Raw genomic sequence first — 22,079 nt, forward strand, 5'->3', positions numbered from 1 at the left:
CCCGCCACGCCGACTGGCGCGTCCAGGTGGCCGTGAAGCACCTGCACATCCACACCCCGCTGCTCGACAGGTAGGGAGCCGCCGGGTTCCCGGGAAGCGCCGAACTCTGCTGCGCCCCCCTCACCCCACCCCGGGCTTGCGGGCTCTAGAACCCCAACGGAGTGGTCCCTGGGGCCGGCCCACTCCTCGCCAACCCTCGGCAGTCCTAGTTTGGGTCCGGCATGCTGGGGAGAACCGGTTTCTCTGGAGATGGCAGGCGTTGCATCCTTCCACTCATCTCTCCACTGCGCTCTGACTCTCCGGACTCCAAATGCTAGCAATCTCAGCCCAGCTCTAAAGCTGTTTACTGAGGTTGATGTGCGTTGATGTGGTGGGTGTGAGTTTTGTTTGCTTGGTTTGTTTGTCTGTTTGTTTGTTTTGAAATCGGGCTATGGGGCTGTTCTGTGCAGTAAATACCGCTTAGCCACAGGTGGCTATTGAGCACTTGAAATGTGGCCGTCCGAAATGAAAGGTGTAAAATACACACAGGATTTACTAAAAACAACAACAACAAAAAACTCATTATTCATATTTTTATTCTATGCAGAAATGCTATCTTTATATTGGGTTAGACATAAAATCGTGTTAAAATTCATTTCACGAGTTTCTTTTTACTTTTTAAAAAATCTAGCCTGTAGAAAATCTTAGATTGTTTATGTGGTTCATATTATATATTTATTGGACAGCACTGCTTGAGCGTCTGGGATATTTTGGTTGGGGCTTTTTATTGTTTTTGTTTTGTTTGTGGTTTATTACATGTAATCATGAAAGTTTGAATATCAAACTCAACGTTAGCAGTTCAGTTTCTCCCTGCTCTCACAGGAAAGGCTGTCCCCAGAGGAAATGTGTATTTCTGCTACCATAAATTGAATCAAAAGACTGTTAAATGGCCCAACATTGTGAATGTCTAGGTTTTAAAGAAAGATTAGCATTTGTTGCTGTTTACAGGAAAAAAGAATTACAACCATATGCTGTGGACCTGTGACCCTATGTATTAGTCGATGGATTTAGTCACTAGTCTTGTGTATTTTCCTTCCTACAGGCGCAGCACTCAGTTCTTAGTGGGTTAACATTTATGATTGCAACATTCTCTTCTCTCCCTATATCTAAAGTGAAAATACATCATCATAGATGCCTGATTGGCCAGAGGTTGTTGGTATGCAGTATCACGTAAATTCCTCAGCTTAAGCCCTGACAAAGTTAGTGGACTTTCATCTACCTGTGGCTTTTCATTGTTGTCTCTCACAATTGGGCTTGGATTGGCTAGATGACACAGTAGATTTGGAACACCTTAAGAGATTGTTCCCAGTTTGTGTATACAATAATCCAGGTTCAGTGATATACAGGGTGTGGTGTCTGTTTACTCTGAGCATTATATTCTGTGGAGCAAGTGCTGGGCAAGTGTGTGTATGTGTCTGTAGTCAACATTAAAGGGTGGTGGTTGGTTAAAGAGGATGGATATATTTTAGAGCTATGCAAATATTATATGGAAATGTAGCACTGATGGACCCATTAGATATTCTAAAGCCAATTGATTCTCCCATTTTGGATGCTGCTTTTCAAGATTTAACTTTATCCAAGCTTTGTATAACTTGGGGGCCAAGGAATGAAGAAGGAGTTCTCTTTCCATACTTATTAGCAATTTTCATAGTCTAAAATTCTTTACTCTATTGAATAGAAACTTAATTCTGTCTTCAAAGAAGCCATAATATCAGTGAAACACTCTGGTATTGCCATGTCACATTCTTTTCTCCAATTTGTTACCTAAGATCTTATCATTAGCAGTATTTATGTAGTCTGAGCTTAAGAGTAGGCTATGCAATTGACTCACAGGGTGTCTATTTCTATTTCCTCATTTGTAATGTAGGAATAATAAAGACATGTACTTATTGGGATCTCAAAGAGATAATGTTTTCATTGTTCTTTGAGATCACCTGAAAGAAAAATAAGTTTATAGGATGTAACATGTTCTTATTTTACTGATTGGTGAATCATTCTCCATAACCTGACTTCTGTCCAATGCGTTGGGCCTTCCCCAACAATCTTCCCACCCCGTATGAGCAAATGAATAAAACTGGTTGTTCAGATACCCTGTAGATTGACATAACTGTTTTTTTTAATTGAAATGTTGAGTAATTTTAGTGCTGTGTCTGTAAAAGCTATATTGTACATCTTTATATATATATATATATATATATATATTTTTTTTTTTTTTTTTTTTTGAGTTGAAGTCTCACTTCATCGCCCAGACTGAAGTGCAGTGGCCGCTCCCGGCCACCGCAGCCTCGACCTGCTGGGCTCCGGCGATCCTTCCGCCTCAGCCGTCCAAGTAGCTGGAACTACAGGCGCGCGCTATCACGCCCAGCTAATTTTTTTATTTATTGTAGAGATGAGGTCTCGCCGAGTTGCCCAGGTGGGTCTCGAACCCGCGGGCTCAGGCAATCCACTCACCTCAGCCTCCCAAAGTGCTGGGATTACAGGCTGAGCCACTGAGCCCGGCTTCATCTTTATATTTTTAATGAAAAAACTTATTTTTAAATATTTTGGCTTTCTTTATTTTCTCACTCACTCAATCTTGCCAAATCTGTCTTCAAGAACTTTACTACTTTCTTCTCTGATCAAGCAATAGAGTAGAAAGAACACAAGCTTTAAGGTCTCATGATTGCAGTTCAGAATGATTACAACACTACCACTTATTATTGGTGGGCCACTGGAAAATTATTAATTTTTCTGAGCCTTGGTGCCCTCACATATAAATTGAGGGTAATGCAACCAACTTTAGAGTGTTTATCTTAGGATGATAGTGCATATAAAGTGGATGACATGTAATAAGAGTCACAGTAGAAGAAAGAATGCCTTATACTCTTAATGGAGGTGGGAAGAATACATTAAGTACCACTGAGACTTCAGCAGCATGCCCTCTTTGTGGTTCTTTGCAGTATTCAGGAATCTTCAGATTCATCTTCTGTATCTTATTGGCCCACATTTCTTGGGGACAATTACAGAACTGTTTCAATTTAGAGAATTAAGACAAGTCTCACAAACTGATATAATAGATTTTCTAACAGTTGGAGTATTAAGTGATTGAAGGGCAAGGAGAAAGAGAGAAGCTTTCCACTTTATGACTTCTTGGCAATTGAATTTTAAAACATATAAATATATTACCTATTCAAAAAATAAATGACTACAGTTTTTGTTTTTTTGCTTTGTTTTTAAAGTAGGCCTCTTACCTCTTAGTCTGGTCTGGAATATCTGTTGCTATTCTTATTTCAGCAACCATTCATCAAGAGCTTGGGTGGTTTGAGAGTCAACTTATCATCATAACTTGCCTAATAGACTTCTTCTGGAAATATTTCTATTTCTGTTATTGTTGCTACCAACGCCCAGGCATCAGAGTAAAAAATGATGACACCTTCAATTCCTTTCCATTTTTTTATCCCCGCAATCAGTCGGTCAGTCACTATGACCTAGGCATTTTATTCAGCTCGTAATTTTCTTTTCATTTCCACTGCTACCTTTAGAGTTTTAGGTTCTCATTGTTTCACATCTTAATGAGTAACTTAACACCTGACTTTCAACCCCTACCACTTTCTGCGATCCTACATCCTGCTGCCAAGTTAATCATCCTAAAATTTTGTTCTACTGTCATTTCCAACTTAAAAATCTTTAGTTGCACCAGGCATACTGGTTCATGCCTATAGTCCCAGCTACTTGGGAGGTCTGGAAAGGAGGATGATGCTGTGAGTGTGTCACTGTACTCCAGCCTGGGTGACAGAATGAGACGCCAACTAAAAAAAAAAAAAATAGATGAGGTTAGGATCACATGAGCCCAAGAGTTGGAGGCCAACCTGGGCAACATGGGAGCATTATATGTTTAAAAAGGAAAAAAAATAAGGCAACAATAACAACAAAAACCTTTTAGTTACAACTCAGTGGCTACCAAATAAACTTTAACCACCCTAACCTGGCTTGAAGACTGAACTGTGGCTTTAGCCTGTCTTATTCACCTTCACTCTTTTATGTTACATGTCCTGATCCATATTAAACAATTCACAATTTTCCAGACATAGCCTCACTTTAACTTTCCAAACATAGCCTCACTTTTCCAAACATAGCCTCACTTTAACTTTCTTGAATTTATTTTCCAAACATAGCCTCACTTTAACTTTCTTGAATTTATTTGATACATATCTATTGGATATCTGCTGTGTTACTATGTGTTAGGCACTGTTCCAAGTCCTAGGGACATACAATTGAAAACGAAAGGCAAGTTCCCTACTCTCTCCTCTCATGGAGGCCTCATCCATCCCAGATAACTTCTCTCCAAATGTTGAAATCTGTCCATCTTTACAGAACAAGTGAACTCTTACTTCTCTAAAGACTCCAGTGATTCCCCTAACCCCAAATCTACTTTATTTTTTCTGAATTCTCCATAGTTTTATTTTCTTCTTCTTCTTTTTTTTTTTTTTTTTTTAAGTGGCATTTACAACAGTCTGTCTTATATTTTTTCTTATGAGATTTCTGGGCAACTTGAAGGCAAAGACTATGTATATCTTTTTATCTTTATATTCTCCATAATGCTGAGGACAATGTTTTATTCATAAAAAAACTAAATGTTTGACTATTTTACTTATGAATAAGCAAATGAACCTGGAATCAGAATTATCCCAGGCATCTGTTATAAGCATTTACCTGTTTCTCAGTGTTCTTTTCCTGAATTCTGGTATATAATGTCTAAGTATTATTTACCTTTATATGGCTATTGTTACCTAGTCACTTAAGTCTACAACATGTAAATATTTTCATATTCAAGATATCAAAAATTGTATATGGCATACAACTATAAAATTTAGTATATTTAATACAACATAAACTATATTGTTTAATTAGTTCAAGCACCAGTTATTCTAAATATATATCTAACATAGATAGGCTTTAGAAAGTTTCTCTAATACTGTCTTCTTTCCCTTTCCTAGGAAAAGTACAATAATAATAACCTGTGTATAGCACTCTTACCTCTCAGTGGTTTATAGAACTTATTTTGGTCTCTAAACATACCTGTGGAATATGTAGGGTAGGTATTAGGTTTATTTAAATATGATGAAACTAAGTTTCAGAGAAGTTGCATAATTTTTATGAGGTCAGACAGCTAGTAAATGAAAACAACCTGGGCTTAATTGGTCTTATGGGCATGGCCATTGTATATTTTTCATTACTTGAAATAATTATACATTTTTTTTCCTTAGCGAAAGAAAAGATGTCTTAAGAGAAGCTGAAATTTTACACAAAGCCAGATTTAGTTACATTCTTCCAATTTTGGGAATTTGCAATGAACCTGAATTTTTGGGAATAGTTACTGAATACATGCCAAATGGATCATTAAATGAACTCCTACACCGGGTAAGTATTGTAAGTTTTTAGTAGCTACAATGATCATTTCTGTTATTCAAACTATATAGCACTTTGGTTTTACATTTGGTCATATTATTTGGAGACATATAGATAAATCAAAGAATAATGAAAGACATTATTAGGGGTAAAATTTTACCTTTTGTGGCTTTGTGTGTGTGTGTGTTGATAAAAATACTGTGGAGTCAGCCCTAGTATCTAAGAGACCGAGATTATTTGCTTGGATTACTGTTTCTAACATTTATATTGAATTCCAGTATTCATATGCATGTTACATAGATAGAAATGGAAAAGAGAAAAGATAAACTCTGAACACTGTAAAATCCACTGTTATTTAAAATGTATTTTATTTGGTATTCTTAACAATTTAAGACTCAGATTTAATGTTACTAATATGAACATTAGGAACATGGAAACACCAATTCACAAAAGTCTGAATTAACAGAACAAGTAAGTTATCTTTGAATACCAGTCACAATAGCTTTTCTACTAATAGTAGTGTTAATTAGTAGAGCCATTTACCTTTTTTTCTCAAGGTGCCAGTTACTGGAGCTTTGATTGTCAATCCCATCAGTAAACAAATTCAGAAATCCTCATTCTCAAAATACATGTATTCAATTATTATTGTTTGCTTGAGCTTACATTACTAATATTATCTCCAATCTGTAGTTTCTTTCCAGAAATCTTTTTAAACTTCTTGTTCCATTTTGTGAGGGTTGCTTTAGTTAAAAATGTGTAAAAATCTGTACAATAATGCCCAATTAGTGGGCATTCCTAAATTATAATGCATTATAATGCCCTGTAAATAACCAAGGGAAAGTGACAGGTGCCACTGTCAGCAAGTCATGGAGTGTCTTCCTCTTTGTTTCAGAATACATCTCATTCTATTCATGACTTGTGGCCATCTGAAATAGGGATGAAGTAAAGTGGTGTCAGTCTGTGAGATTTGTGTAACCACCACAGCAATTAAGATACAAATATTAATAGAATGCAATTTCTTTTTAATTTTTATTGAAAATGAATATAAGTAGAAATCTAATATTTTCTTCCCATATCCTAGTAGATACTTTGGCACTCATATTTGGATCCAAATGGAAATTCTATAGTCTCCTCCAGGAGGATTGGTAACTCCTGGAAGAAATCATAAAATACAGAATGAGCACTGCTCTCCTTCGTCTCCATTATTACAAGACTCCATATAATACTATACCGCAGAAAGACCTGGCCACTGCTTTAAACTGCATAATTTACAAAGAAGGTTTTGTACAAATTAAAAGATTCCGTTTCTCTAGGTGATGGGACTCTGTCTATACCAGAGGAAGTAGTGTTCCACATTAGTCTTTTTTTGTTTCTTTTGGTTTCTGGTGTTGTACTATTTAGACTGAGATTTATCTTGAAGCACCCTCCCCCAGCCTCACAAAACTCACTGAAAAAGAATCAAAATACAACATAAACAGTCTAAAATATTTTGAGCCACTCCCCCGCCAGGTTGATCACTGAACTGTAAGCTGATCCATTTGCAGAAAAAAGTTATCAAAAACAGTTTTGAGCTCTCAGTAGAAGACTTTTAACAATTTTCTAATAACAATTAGAAAAACATACCCAGTGGCATGGTACCTGATAATTCACTGATTCACTGATCTTCCAAAATTGTCTTCATTTTTCTGAATATGTTTATTCTCCTGGGAAGCTGCGTTAACTTGTATGTTCAGAAATCATTTATTTCAAGAAAGCTCAGATAGATGTCAGTTATGATAAACAAGAAATAAAAACACCATTTTAGAATATGTCTGTACTATATAGGTTTAGGAAAAAATGACCTTTGTCTCTTTCACAAAAACAAAACTCTCAAAGATTAATTTGTCAACCTGAAATTCAGATAAATTCGTTATATGACTAATTTGAAACTAATTTTCATTGTGTTTCTTTTCATACATATATAAAGAAAACTGAATATCCTGATGTTGCTTGGCCATTGAGATTTCGCATTCTGCATGAAATTGCACTTGGTGTAAATTACCTGCACAATATGACTCCTCCTTTACTTCATCATGATTTGAAGACTCAGAATATTTTATTGGATAATGAATTTCATGTTAAGGTAATTACTATTTTTACAAGTTTATCTGGGGACCAGGCACAGTGGCCCATGCCTGTAATCCCAGCATTTTGGGATGCTGAGACAAGAGGATTGTTTGAGACCAAGAGTTTGAGACCAATTTAGGCAACATAACGAGACCTGGTCGCTACAAAAAATATATATATTAGCTGGGCATGGTGGTGCATGCCTATAGTCCCAGCTACTTGAGAGGCTGAGGCTGAAGGATCACCTGAGCCCAGGATGTAGAAGTTAAGGTGAGCCATGATTGTGCCCACTGCACTACAGCCTGAGTGACAAGGTGAGATCTTGACTCAAAAATTTTTTTTATCTATGTCCTTGTACTTAATAGTTTTAGAATGACTTCTCAGTTATTTCTTCCACTTAGCCAATTTAATACCTCTTCCCTTTTCCACAGCCCCCCATTCCTGTCTTCCATCCCTCTTCTTGTAGCAATGACTTAGTTATTCCTAGGCAGAGATAGATAGAATTATGGTATGAAGTACAAAGCCATTGTGTTTCTTTATTGATTTTTGAAGATTTCCTTCTTTTTACTTTTCATGTTGAAATTATTATAGACTCACAGGATATTGCAAAGATAGTACAAAGAGGTCTTATGTATCCTTCACCCTGTTTCCCCTATGGTTACATCACACATAATAATAGTATAATTTCAAGACCAGGAATTTGACATTTGTATAATGGGTATATACAGTTCTGTGTTACTTTATCACATATAGATTTGTGTAACCAACACAGCAATCAAGGTACAGCACTATTCCATCACCACAAAGATACTACTCATGCCACCTGCCCGTTTATAATCATACCCACCTTCTCACTTCCACCATCCCTTACCTCTGACAGCCACTAATCTGTTTTACATCTTTATAACTTTGTCGTTTTGGAAATGCTATGTAAATGGAATAATTTATGATATTTTTAGATTGGCTTTGTTCTTTTCATATAATGCTCTTGAAGTCTATATAAGTTGTTGGTTGTATCAACAGTTGGTTGTATTGATAAATAGTATTCCATCGTATGGATGTACCACACTTATTTAACCATTTACCTATTGAGGAACCCTGTGGTTCTTTCCAGTTTGGGGCAATTAAAATAAAGCTACTGTGAACAGTCCTATACAGGTTTATGAGTGAACATAATTCTTCATTTTTCTGGGATAAATGCCCAACAGTGCAACTGGTGGGTCTTATGGTAAGGGTATGTTTAGTTTTTAAAGAAACTATCCAACTATTTTCCAGAGTGGCTGTACCATTTTACATTCCACCAGCAATGTATGAGAGATCCAGCTTTTCTGCTTCCTCACCAGCATTTGGTATTATCACTGTTTTTTATTTAGCTGTTGTAGTAGATATAATAGTGATATCTCATCATGAACTTAATTTGCATTTTCCTAATAGCTAGTGTCTAATGCGTTTTCATGTGCTAATTTGCCATCTGTATATCCTTTTCAGTGAAATATCTCTTTAAGTTCTAAACTCATTTTCCAATTGGATTATTTTTGTTACTAGAGAGTTTTGTATATATTCTATTCTATTCTGAGTCCTTCATCAGATATATAGGTTACAAATATTTCCTCCCGGTTGTAGTTTGTATTTTTATCCTTTTATTTAACAGAGCCTTTCACAGAGCAATAGTTTTAATTTTGATGAAGTCCAATTTATAAGGTTTTTCTTTTATGGCACATGCTTTTGATGTAATGTCTAAGCACTCTTCACCAAGCTCTAGGTAGTAAAGATTCTCTTTTATGCTATCATGTACAGTTTTATAGTTTTATGCTTCACATGACACCAGGTGTGGTAGGGATTTCATAGTTACCCTCTATGTAACTGATGACAATTTAAAAATATCTGTCTGGGGATGGGGGACACCCCTTATCAACAAAGGTGCCTGAACGATGCATATTTATATACCTAAACCTTAACTGTACCCCACAATTTTGAAATTAAAAATGTTTATAAAAAAAGTAGTTGCTGAGTAATTAATACTAAATGTAACTTACTTTATTTTTATATATTATTTTGTTCTATCTATAATAATAATGTACATGAGAAAATTATTATAAATATCCAGAAAGTTCAATTACAAGCAATAAAGAAGTTGAAAGAGTAGAAAAATTGAAGAAAAAAAGTTAGAAAAGATTAGGTGGAAAAGTAAATCTTTATTGAAGATAGTTTCTTTCCCTAGAATGAAATGGTAGAAGGAAGAGAGAAACAAGCTGCTGCCTTGGCCTTTCCTTTAAAAAGAAGAGACTAACCTATTGTGCCAATTATATAATCATTGGGTAGAAGTACCTTAATAGTCTGTTCTCAGAATCCTCACTACAACCTATCATCCAGTTTATCCCGTGGGGGGGGGCGGGGTCCTAAATTCCTTACTTGAATGACTGTGACATATTCTGACGTGATCAATCAAAATTTGTTACCAGTTGCTTCCACCCATTTGGTACTAGCTTAACTTTTCATGATAAACTGAACAAATCCAATTCTACTTCCATGGGACAGCCCTTCCAATATTAGAAGATAACTATGATCTATCTTTTCACATACATTTGCATTTTATTCTTCTCCCTGCTGCACACTTTTAGTTCCTTCAACCACTTTCCCTATTACATGGACATTAATCTCTGGTGCTATATAGACACATCTGTTTGTTTAAAGCTCTCTTAAATTTTGATCCTCAGAACTGAACAAAATACTGCTCTTGGTGTGGTCTGATGGATGTAGAACCTAATGAAAGTGTCATTTCCTTGGTCCTAAATACTTAGTATTTCCTTAAGAATTCATCAGCCTTTAGGAGATAGTCATATCATACTGTTCAAATTGGGTGTAGTGTCAACAAAAAACCCTGAGTGGTTATTTTTATCATGTATTGTTGCTTAAGTCACCTCTCCTTTTCATATACCTTACAGCATACTTTCTAGACATCATCAAATTTTATCTTGTTAGATTGGAGCAATATTTTCATCCTCTGTAGACCTTTTAAATGTTATTTCTATAGTCCAACAGTTTTGAGGGTCTCTCCCAGCTTTGTATCATCAACAAATTGATCAGTTTTTTGTATCTTTTTTTTTTTTTTTTTTTTTTTTTGAGTTGGAGTCTCACTGTCGCCCAGACTGGAGCGCAACCTCGACCTGCTGGGCTCCAGCGATCCTTCCGCCTCAGCCTTTCAAGTAGCTGGAACTACAGGCATGCGCTACCATGCCCGGCTAATTTTTTTTGATTTATTGTAGAGATGAGGTCTCGCTGCCCAGGCGGGTCTCGAACCCGCGGGCTCAGGCAATCCACTCACCACAGCCTCCCAAAGGTGCGGGATTACAGCGTGAGACACTGAGCCCAGCTGTTTTTTGTATCTTTAAATCATGATTAAATATTAATCAATACAGAACTCAGATCAGAGTTGTAGCAGCATGACCTTAAGAACCTTCCTCCCTGTCAATATCAGTCCTCTTGTTAATCAATACTTTTGGAGGCTAACCATTCAATTTGTTGGGAATACTTGTAGAATTGCCTTTATATAGTCCATATTTCTTCATTCTGTCCATAAGAATATTTTTTAAATGCTTGCTTAGCTGCTTTTCTGAGATATTCTCATGGCTTCCTCTCTCACCTTTTTCACTCTCATTATCAGAGTGGCTCTTCCTTACTACCTTCCAGTTTCTCTTTATTCTCTTACATTGATTTGTGCTTCTCCATTGCATTTTTCACCATCTAGCATATTTTATCAGCATGTTTATTTAACATCTTCCCCAATTAGAATATAAGCTTTATGAAGATATAAATTTAGTCTGCTTTGTTTATCGCCACATGCCCAACAAATACCATAAAGAAACATAAAATAATTATTTGTTGAATGAACAAATGTGTGAATTCCTGACTTTCTATATATACCAGATAGGCCACCTAATTTTGGAGTCTAATATTTTATTTTTAATTTATTATTAAAGTACATAAAAATGTTTTGTAATAGACAAACATTTTTTTCTTTTACTCTTTGATAGTAGTAATACTTTCAAAAAAGGAAACAAAATTGTTCATTCCTTTTATTCAGTAAATATTTGAGGAGCAACTCCTGTGTGCTAGACATTTTACCAGGTACTTAGGATATATCGCATGAGGTCTAAAATTGATCATTGGAAAGATACAATATTTTTTGCTGGCTCTTTCACGTTTAATTACTGACAAGGTATCCCTTTTGTGAAACTTTTTAAATTTTTTTTAAAACCAGGCACTATGGTTTGAAAGTGTCCCCTTCAAAATTTAGGTGGTGCCGTTATGATATTATAAAAGGTGCAACCTTTAGGAGGTAATTAGCCCATGAGGGCATTTTTCCCCCTCATGAATGAGATCAAGGCTTTTAAAAAGAAGAGGCTTTATGTAGCTTTTGGCTAGCTTGATCTCTGTCTTCTACCATGAGGACACGCAAGAAAGTCCTCACCAGATCAAATGTTGGTGACTTGATCTTGGACTTCCCAGCCTCCAGAGCTGTGAGTAAAAATTTCTGCCCTTTATAAATCACCCAATCTATAGTATTATCTTAGCAACACAAATTTACTATGACAGAAATTGGTGTTAGAGATGAGAATTGTTGCTATAGCAGATACTGAAAAATATGGAAGTGGCCTTGGAACTGGATAATGGGTTGAGTATGAAATAGTTTGAAGTGAATGTGAGAAAAAGCCTAGATTGCTATGAAGATAGTATTAAGAGTGATTCTTGTGAGGGCTAGGAGGAAGAGAAGAACTGTAGAGAAAGTTTTATTCTTCTTAGACATAGCTTGAGTAGTCCTGAATAGAATGTTGGTAGAGATATGGACAATAAAGACTCTTCTGATGAGGTCTCAGAGCAGAGAAACACGGTATTGGAACCTGGAAGAAAGCTCATCCTTTGTGTAAAGTGACAAAGAACTTGGCTAAATTATGTCCATGTCCTAGGACTTTGGGGAAGGCAGAACTTAATGATGCACTAGGATATTTGGCAGAATGAATCGCTAAGTAGCAATGTGCTCAGGATGCAGCATGGCCTCTGTTAACTGCTTATAGCAAAATGCAAGAAGAGAAAAGTAGCTTAAAGATGGAATTTATAATCAAAAGGGAAGCAGAATGTAAAGATTTGGAAAATTCTCAGCTTGGCCATGTAAATAATAAAAAAAACACTTTTTGGAGACAAAACTAAGGATGTAGCCAAGCAACTATTTGATGAGGAAATTAGTATTGATAGAAGGAATCCAGGTGCTGCTCTTCTAGACAATGGCAAAAAGACTTCAAAGGCATTTCAGGGATATTTAAGACTGTCACTGATTATCACAGACCCAGAATGCTAAGGCCTTAAAGGCAAAAATGTCTTTAAGAATTTCCTATGCTCCCTTATCTGCTAAATATTGTTTCTGTTCTTACATTTTATCTTCCACTTAAAAAAAAATAGAAGCTCTTAAATATTTAGAGTTATAAAATATTGTATGTCTTCACAGAATTTACAATTGAAGCAGAACTGTAAAGGGCTTATCAAAATACAGAATGTTTGTCAGTAATAATTTTTTAGCCACTCATTTTAATGAGCATAAATGTGTTTTATATTCTAACTATATGATTGACCCTAGATATAATTTTTTTAGTCATACACATAAATTGTATAATAATGATCTTTACTGTTATTGAAATTTTGATTATTACATAATTTAAAGATGCTACTTTTATGGCATTATGAATAAGGCCTTATAAACCTGAGTTGTAAACAATGACCAGTGACAATTGTATGAGATATGATTAGACTTGGCAGTTCTATGAAGCGCAGATGAATTTGCAAAGCATATGCTGTAAAGCTACTTAACATAACAAGATGTTCAGTATATATACTAATTCAGAATATCAGACAAAAAATACTTCTCTTTACATTTTCAAAACTTAGTCTCTCTTGAAATTTGTAATGCTGTGCTAAACTTTAAGTCAGTATGTCTTGCTTCTAGAGTTATTGGGCTCAGCACTATGAAATTTAATTTCATAAAAACCTGATGGAAGCCGGGCTTGGTGGCTCAGCCTGTAATCCCGCGCCTTTGGGAGGCTGAGGTGAGTGGATTGCCTGAGCCCGCGGGTTCAAGACCTGCCTGGGCAGGCGAGACCTCAACTCTACAATAAATCAAAAAATCCGCCGGGCGTGTTAGCGCGCGCCTGTAATTCCGGCTACTCGGAAGGCTGAGGCGGAAGGATCACCGGAGCCCAGCAGGTCGAGGCTGCGGTGGCCGGGAGTGGCCACTGCACTCCAGTCTGGGCAACCGAGTGAGACTCCAACTCAAAAAAAAAAAACCTGGTGGAATTTGTAGAAATAAAATATTAATATATATATTTTCTCTAGTCTGGTGTCTAAACACATGGATATACACAAAGATAGTCAATTTTTGGACTTTTTGAAGAGAAAATTTTAAAATTCATTTAGTTACTCTTTTTCCTTACAGATTGCAGATTTTGGCTTGTCTAAATGGCGCATGATGTCCCTCTCACAATCACGAAGTAGTAAATCTGCATCAGAAGGAGGGACAATTATCTATATGCCACCTGAAAACTATGAACCTGGACAAAAATCAAGAGCCAGTGTCAAGCACGATATATATAGGTACAGTAAAGTTGCCTTTGATCAGAGTTAACCTTTTCTAAAACACAAAATTAATCAAGCAAAATTTTGTAGTTACATTATAAAGTGCGATTTTTCTTTTTCTCTCATAACTGTAGGGGAAATAAACTATAGAGATCATGGTAGTTAATATTTTTCAAATTAAATATACCTTGCTTTAAGCAGTTTTTACATTCTTTAAAAAATTTTAAAGTGTATCATCTGGTCTTATTAACTTATAATATAATACTTAAGAGTTTTTATCATGTGTGACTTGGAGAAGCAGAGGGAAACTGGTTCCTGAAGTTTTAGCTTTAAGTTTCTCATCCTGTTCAACCTTTCAGTCTTTAATATCTACAAATCTTTTTTTTTTAAGCAAATGGTAGTTTATTTAGCAAAAGCAAGTGGTGACAATACACTCTAAAGAGAGGAGCGGGCCGAGCTGAAATTATCTCAAGAACCATATCTACAAATCTTTTTAGAAAAATAAATAAACCCTTTATCATACTGGGGATGTTTCTCTTTGAAGAATTTCTAATATTTGTATGTGGTTGAATTTTTCAAACAACAAATTAATATGTTTGGTAAAATCATGTTTTCATGTTTCAGATGCATATTACTTATACTCTCCTAATTCGGTAATAAGCATAATATGTTATTAGACCAGGAAGAGGGAAGATGATAATTTGTAATGCTTAGAATTAGGGTATTGGGACATTCATCTCATGTATAATTTATACTTGCCTCTTTTAACATTATAATACCAAAGCAAACTTACTGATTTTTCCATGAACATATTTTATAGTTCCTTAAAATAGCTTTTTGCTGTCTTTAATAAATAACCTGGTAAAAATGAATCATTTTGGGAATGAATGCATATCTATCTCTACCAGAAAATTATATATTTAATTAAATTGTGTATCCCTTTTTTCCAAAATGATTTTAATTTTGCTTCTCAGTAAATTCAATGCCAGCCAATCCATTTTAGTAGTTGCACTAAAAAACCTAATACAGTATCTTTTATACTCAACACTATTGTATGAATAAATGTTCTTATATATTCTGTTCCCTAATATTTTTAGTCTATTTAGAATGATATACTGAGGGATGGGGGAAAATATTTATATCTTCTAAGGTAAAGACCATATTCTAGCCAATAATTCCTGAAATATGATTTGATTCTATAAAAATGTTCTAACATAAATTTGCCTGTCATTCATTTTGTGAATGATGCTTTCATGTTCAATTTCAGTATTCCCTGCCAGGGGGAAAAAAAGCAACTACTGTTTATTTGATTTGGGTAGAAATTTCCTCTGTAATCCTCACTGTCTCCCTAAGGCAAAATGTTGGTACTACTTAATTCCATATATCCATTTTGAGTTAATTTGGGGGGGTGTGGCAAAATGTCTCTATCCTATTAATCATTTATCCTATATATAAACTCCATATTTATCCTATGTATAAACTCTATCCAGTTTAACCAGGTGATGGACAACTAAATTTAAATTGTTGGCAGAATATTTTCACTACCAAAGAAGACAGTACTAAGGTCAGAAAAGTCAGTAGACTAGAGCTGTATGAGACAGTTTTTTAAAAAATTGTTCTTTGTTTTGTGTGGAAAATAGAATCATTTAATTAGAGGGCATAGGTTATCTGGGTGTTCAAGAACTAAGCCCAATATTAAATCATCACAAAAAGTTATCCTTGCATATAACTTTAAACTTTTATTACAGTAACGTCCTAATTTTTTAAGTTAAGATTAATTTTCTTTCAAAACAAAACTATGTATAAGCACTCATCATCTTAGTTGTATGTAGTGATTCTTTATACAGCATTTCGCTACCTTGTCACCTTTAAAAATGGTATCTTGGCGGGGTGCGGTGGCTTTTGCTTATAATCCCAGCACTTTGGGAGGCCAAGGTGAGAGGATTGCCTGAGCCCATGGATTTGAGAACAGCCTGGGCAACTTGGTGAGACCTTAGCTCCACAATAAATCAAGAAAAATTAGCTGGGCCTGATCGCACACACTTGTAGTTCCAGCTACTTGGAAGGATCACCTGAGACCAGCAGGTGGAGGCTGCAGTGGCCATGAGCGTGCCACTGCACTCCAGCCTGTGTGACAGAGTGAGACTCTGACTCAAACAAAATTAAAAATAAATAAATTAAAATAAAATAAAATAAAAATGGTATCTCCACAGCTTTAAAACTAGTGCTATTTCAGTTTATCATGTAGAGTTCATTTATAATGTATAATGTGTATGTTTTTATCTTAAACAGCTATGCAGTTATCACATGGGAAGTGCTATCTAGAAAACAGCCTTTTGAAGGTAAGTATACTTTGGCCTTTTTTTCTAGATAACATTATGTTGGTAGGCCACACTCAGAACTATCTAGAACTCATTCTTATTTTAAATCTACCTAGCATTCATTTTGTGAAAAACACACTATAGAACATAACAATTTATCCTTTTAAACCCATCATATACTGCAGAGTATACTGGATTAAGGGACAATTGTGAATCTATTGTATACAGGAAAACATACTTGAATGAAGTCAGAAAAACTTACTTTCTAATTCTTATTCTGATAGTAATTACCTCTATGATCAAGCCACTAAATCTATTGAGTCCTCATTTTTGTCATCTGTAAAACAAGAGTTTTGAATTGCTATTTCTAAACTCCATTCCAACTGTAAAACTCTTTATATGAACATTTTAAGGACCAGAAAACATTGAAGAATAATCTTTTTTATTCCCTGTGAATATTTTTTATTCTGAGGTTTGTATAGGTCAGTTTGCTATGTAACAAACAATCACCTTGAAATCTGAGTAGCTTTCAAAATAAACATCTATTTCTCACTCACATTAGATATTAGCTGTTGTAGCCCTTCTTGGTTCTAGCTTTCACTTTCCTCTGCTCTCCTCACATTACATTGGCAAAATCAAATCATACACCCAAGCCCTGAGTTAACTAGGTTAGAGTGTAAATTCCTCCCACAGAAGGCAGTCCAGAAGCAGTCAAGTCTGGCTTGGATATACATATTCCTTTTACAGAAAGAGGCATGATGATACTTCTAAAATTTTAAGATTCCCTCATTTTCTTATTAATAGTTTAGAGTATATATTAATATACTGGATTATAATATATTTCTAAGGAATGAAATCTATTTGTTTTTGACAGAAGTCACCAATCCTTTGCAGATTATGTATAGTGTGTCACAAGGACATCGACCTGACACTAATGAAGAAAGTTTGCCATGTGACATACCTCATCGAGCACTTATGATTTCTCTAATAGAAAGTGGATGGGCACAAAATCCAGATGAAAGACCATCTTTCTTAAGTGAGTAATCTGGACCCTTTGAATTACAGAAGTAGTTAATATACTGTGAATAAAATATTCCTTGAAAAATTATACAAACTAGATGAGTAGCCGAAGTAGTTGATTAAATTCTTTTCTCTCTTGTTATTCATAGCATACATGAATAATTCCTTCTAGAGCAAAATTGAGAATTCCTAACAGAAAAGAGAAATCGTGATAGGTGTAGTAATTTCATTCATATGTTTAATTTTTTTTTCTTTTTTTAAAATAGAGATGAGGCCGGGCTCGGTGGCTCAGCCTGTAATCCCGCGCCTTTGGGAGGCTGAGGTGAGTGGATTGCCTGAGCCCGCGGGTTTGAGATCCGCCTGGGCAGCGAGACCTCATCTCTACAATAAATCAAAAAATCAGCCGGGCATAGTAGTGCACGCCTGTAATTCCGGCTTCTCGGAAGGCTGAGGCGGAAGGATCGCCAGAGCCCAGCAGGTCGAGGCTGCAGTGGCTGGGAGCGGCCACTGCACTCCAGTCTGGGCGACAGAGTGAGACTCCAACTCAAAAAAAAAAATAGAGATGAAATTTTGCTAAATTGCCCAGGGTGGTATTAAACAAATGGGTACTAGCAATCCTCATGCCTTGGCTTCCCAAAGTGCTGGAATTACAAGTGTGAGCCACCACACCTAGCCTAACAAATATTTATTGAACACCTACTATGTGCTATTTACAGACTATAGTGAGCTCTAGGAACAGGATAGTAAACAAGACAATCTAAGTTGTTAACTGCCTGGAGTTCACATTCTGGTTGGGACACAGAGAGAAAACAAATAAGTAACAAGATACAGATTGTGGAAGTCTTATAAGGAAATAAGCAAGGTAATAGACTAATTAAGGGAGGGAAGAGAGAGCCTTTTTTTCAGTAGCAAAAATTTTAGCTAAGATGTTTGAATCTTAAAAAGGAGCCATTCAAAGACTACTTCAGGCAGACAAAACAGCAGGGAGAAAGGCTCCGAGTCTAGAAGAGGAAAGAGTTTTGTATGTGCAAGGAACAGTGAGAAAGCCTATATAGCTGGAATACAAGGAGCAAGGAAAGGAATGATACAAGATCAGAAAGATAAGAAATAGGCTACCCGGGCTTGGTGGTTCAGCCTGTAATCCCACGCTTTGGGAGGCTGAGGTGAGAGGATTGCCTGAGCCCGTGGGTTCGAGACCCGCCTGGACAATTTGGTGAGACCTCATCTCTACAATAAATCAAAAAAATTAGCCGTGTGTGGCGGCACACGCCTGTAGTTCCAACTACTTGGAAGGCTGAGGCGGAAGGATCGCCGGAGCCCAGCAGGTTGAGGCAGTGGCTGGGAGTGACCACTGCACTCCAGTCTGGGTGACAGAGTGAGACTCCAACTCAAAAAAAAAAAAAGAAATAGGCTATTGGCCATCATAAAAAGACTAGTTTTTTGTTCCAAGTACAATGGAAATTCATTAAAATATGTTTTTCAAGGAGGTGACATGATCTAAGTTTAAATGAAATTATTCTTGCTGCTGTATGAAAAATTGATTGGAGAAAGGCAAAAGTGAAAACAAAGAGACCGGCTAGGACACCCTTTCAGGAATTTTCTAATTAAGATGGTAATTCTGGAAATAGAAGGGTTACACAAAATTAAGATATATTTCAGAGGTAGACTATCAGACATCTAAATGTAAATACAGCTTTTGCTCAGGCCATGGCGCCGGAAGGATGTGCAAGTTTCGAGGCATCTGCATTGCCAGGAACTCTGCAGCTACCAAGTAGACCAGAAGTAGCACAACAAGCAGTACAAGAAAGCGCACTTGGGCACAGCCAATACCTTAGGGGGCGCATCCCACACCCAGGGCATCATGCTAGAGAAAGTAGGGGTGAAAGACAAGCAGCCGAATTCTGCCATTAGAAAGTATATCTGGGTCCAAGCTGATCAAGAATGGCAAGCAGATCACAACCTTCGTGCCCAGCGATGGATTTGATCTTTATTGAGGAAAGCAATGGCATTCTGTTTTGTGGATTTTGTCAGAAAGGTCATGCTGTTGATGATATCCCTGAGTCTGCTTTAAAGTGGTCAAAGTAGCCAGAGTCCCTCTTTTGGCCCTGTACAAAGGCAAGAAGGAAAAACCAAGACCATAAGTTGTAATGATGGAAACACCATAGTAATAAATTTTCATATACTAAAAAAAAAAGTAAATACAGAAAATGAAGAAAATCTTCATGACCTTGGGTTAAGCAGAGTTCTTAAATATGAATACAAAAACAAGACGTATTAAAAAAATTGTAATATGACTTCAAAAAATGGAGACTTTTGCACTTCAAAAGATATTATTAAGAAAAGAGAGCCGGGCTCGGTGGCTCAGCCTGTAATCTCGTGCCTTTGGGAGACTGAGGTGAGTGGATTGCCTGAGCCCGCGGGTTCGAGACCCGCCTGGGCAGTAAGACCTCATCTCTACAATAAATCAAAAGATCAGCTGGGCGTGGTAGCACATGCCTGTAATTCCAGCTACTTGGAAGGCTAGGGCGGAAGGATCGCTGGAGCCCAGCAGGTCGAGGCTCAGTGGCCAGGAGCGGCCACTGTACTCTAGTCTGGGTGACAGAGTGAGACTCCAACTCAAAAAAAAAAAAAAAAAAAGAAAAGAAAAGAAAAGGCCAGGCATGGTGATGCATACCTGTAGTCCTAGCTACTCAGGAGGCTATGGCAGGAGGATCACTTACGCCCAGGAGTTTAAGGCTACAGTGAGCTGCATGGTGAGGACCTGTCTTTAAAAAAAAAAAAAAAAAGAGTGAGTACTTACATATTGCATTATCTGTTAAAGCAATAATGTCATTATATCCCATTTAGCCTCTGGAAAAAAGTCCACTATATACTCCTGAAGGAATGAGAGTAAAAAGAAAAAATAAAGTCTTAGTGTTTATTATCTTGAAAATAGTTTTGACTTTATGGACCCTTTTAAGAGCCCCAAGGACCAATCCCGCCCCCCCCCCAAGGATCCACACTTTAAGAACCACTAATCTGTGAAAATGGAATTGATACATTTTGGGAGCAAAATAGAATTGTTCAGTAGTGTATAGTACCCAGTTTACACCATTAATTTAAAGAGAAACCAGTGACTTCCACTTCTGCTTAAGATGGGCTAATTTACCCTTCTGCCTGAAACAACCAAGAAATCTTGACAAAATAGATGAAACTGTGGTTTTTGGAACACTGGATATCAGGAAACAAAGGACAGCAATCTCTGGGAGATGGGAAACAAATGAGGTGAGCCTTACGTTTGCTTAGCTTGCTGTCTTAAGAGTTTATAGATGCAGCACAGGGAGAAGAAAACCAAGGTGAAGTCCACTGGGTACTTAGAGTCAAAGAGTTGGGAATGAGAGTCTGAGAGACCAAGATACTCCTGATGCTGTGTGCCCCTTCTCCCTTCCCAGCAGTGTCCCACTACTGCCAATCCCTTTCTTATAGTATTATGATAAATGTTGAGGGTCTACTTATATATTTCTTTAAAAGCACTGTTATCTGGCTTAGACTTTTTTAATAGCTTCTGGGATAGTACTAGTTTTCTTATTGTTAGGTTTTTGGTTTTGCTTTTTAATTGAGGTGCAACCTTTTTTTTCTAAGAAGACATCTTCCCATGTTAAGTAGAAAGGTACTGGCACTCATTTATAAACATGGTCCTCTCAATACAGTATGTCAGTTTTACTTTAAATAAATAGGAGTATATAGGAATAGCGAAAAGCAAGTGGTGGGAACCTGAAAGGGAAAAGAAGAAGAATCAGAATAAAAAATCAATAATCGGGGAAAACTTAAGTGTATTCAAAAAAGAAACTCTGTCAATATGACCAAATATTGACATGAAATTACAAGGAGACCTCTAGGTGTCAAAGTAAGCACAAGGTGCCTACTTGTGAATAAACCTTCTGAAAATAAGTGAAAATTTCAAAACAAAAAGAAATTATAATAAAAAGTAAGAGAAGCTTTACAAACTAAAAGCACGCAATATTTTTTCTTTTTAAAAATATTGGTTAACTGAGTTAAGGAAAAGAGGAAGCTATGCAAGCCTTTGTGGAAAAACTTAATAACTAGTAGGATACACATTCAGACAATGGGTTCAGCTATTCAATTAATATACTTAACTAAGTGACAAGGTAGCTCAATGGCAGAGAGAGAAATCATTATATAATAAAGGTTTTTCAAAGGCCTTATTTGAAGTATAATTTACATGTCATAAAATATATCTAAGTATATACTCATTATTTCTAGTAATTTTACAGTTTGCAAACACCACCATAATCAAAAAAATTTCAAAACATTTACATCACCTAAAAAAAACTCCCAGCTGGGCTCGGTGGCTCAGCCTATAATCCTGCGCTTTGGGAGACTGAGGTGAGTGGATTGCCTGAGCCCGCGGGTTCAAGACCCACGTGGACAACTTGGCGAGACCTCACCTCTACAATAAATCAAAAACTAGCTGGGCGTGGTAGCGCACGCCTGTAGTTCCAGCTACTTGGAAGGCTGAGGCGGAAGGATCGCCGGAGCCCAGCAGGTCGAGGCTGCGGTGCCGGGAGCGGCACTGCACTC

The 22,079-nt window shown here is 36.6% G+C and overlaps 1 protein-coding gene across 2 annotated transcripts in view; it reads left to right on the forward strand.

Annotated features, from left to right (window-relative positions):
- RIPK2 (receptor interacting serine/threonine kinase 2) overlaps positions 1-22,079 on the forward strand; it is a 34,483-nt gene continuing 12,404 nt past the window's right edge. Inside the window, exons 1-6 of one of the 2 annotated variants that reach the window (XM_008060555.2) lie at positions 1-70; positions 5,286-5,439; positions 7,394-7,549; positions 14,018-14,175; positions 16,450-16,499; positions 17,353-17,514. In XM_008060555.2, the coding sequence (XP_008058746.1) occupies positions 5,404-5,439; positions 7,394-7,549; positions 14,018-14,175; positions 16,450-16,499; positions 17,353-17,514 (562 nt within the window). In that variant the 5' untranslated portion in view covers positions 1-70; positions 5,286-5,403. The remainder of the gene's footprint in view (positions 71-5,285; positions 5,440-7,393; positions 7,550-14,017; positions 14,176-16,449; positions 16,500-17,352; positions 17,515-22,079) is intronic. The other variant, XM_021713646.1, reaches the window with a different exon arrangement.

Source organism: Carlito syrichta, unplaced genomic scaffold (assembly GCF_000164805.1).
Source record: "Carlito syrichta isolate Samal-C Ts95f unplaced genomic scaffold, Tarsius_syrichta-2.0.1 Scaffold304646, whole genome shotgun sequence".
In the NCBI taxonomy this organism is placed as follows: domain Eukaryota; kingdom Metazoa; phylum Chordata; class Mammalia; order Primates; family Tarsiidae; genus Carlito; species Carlito syrichta.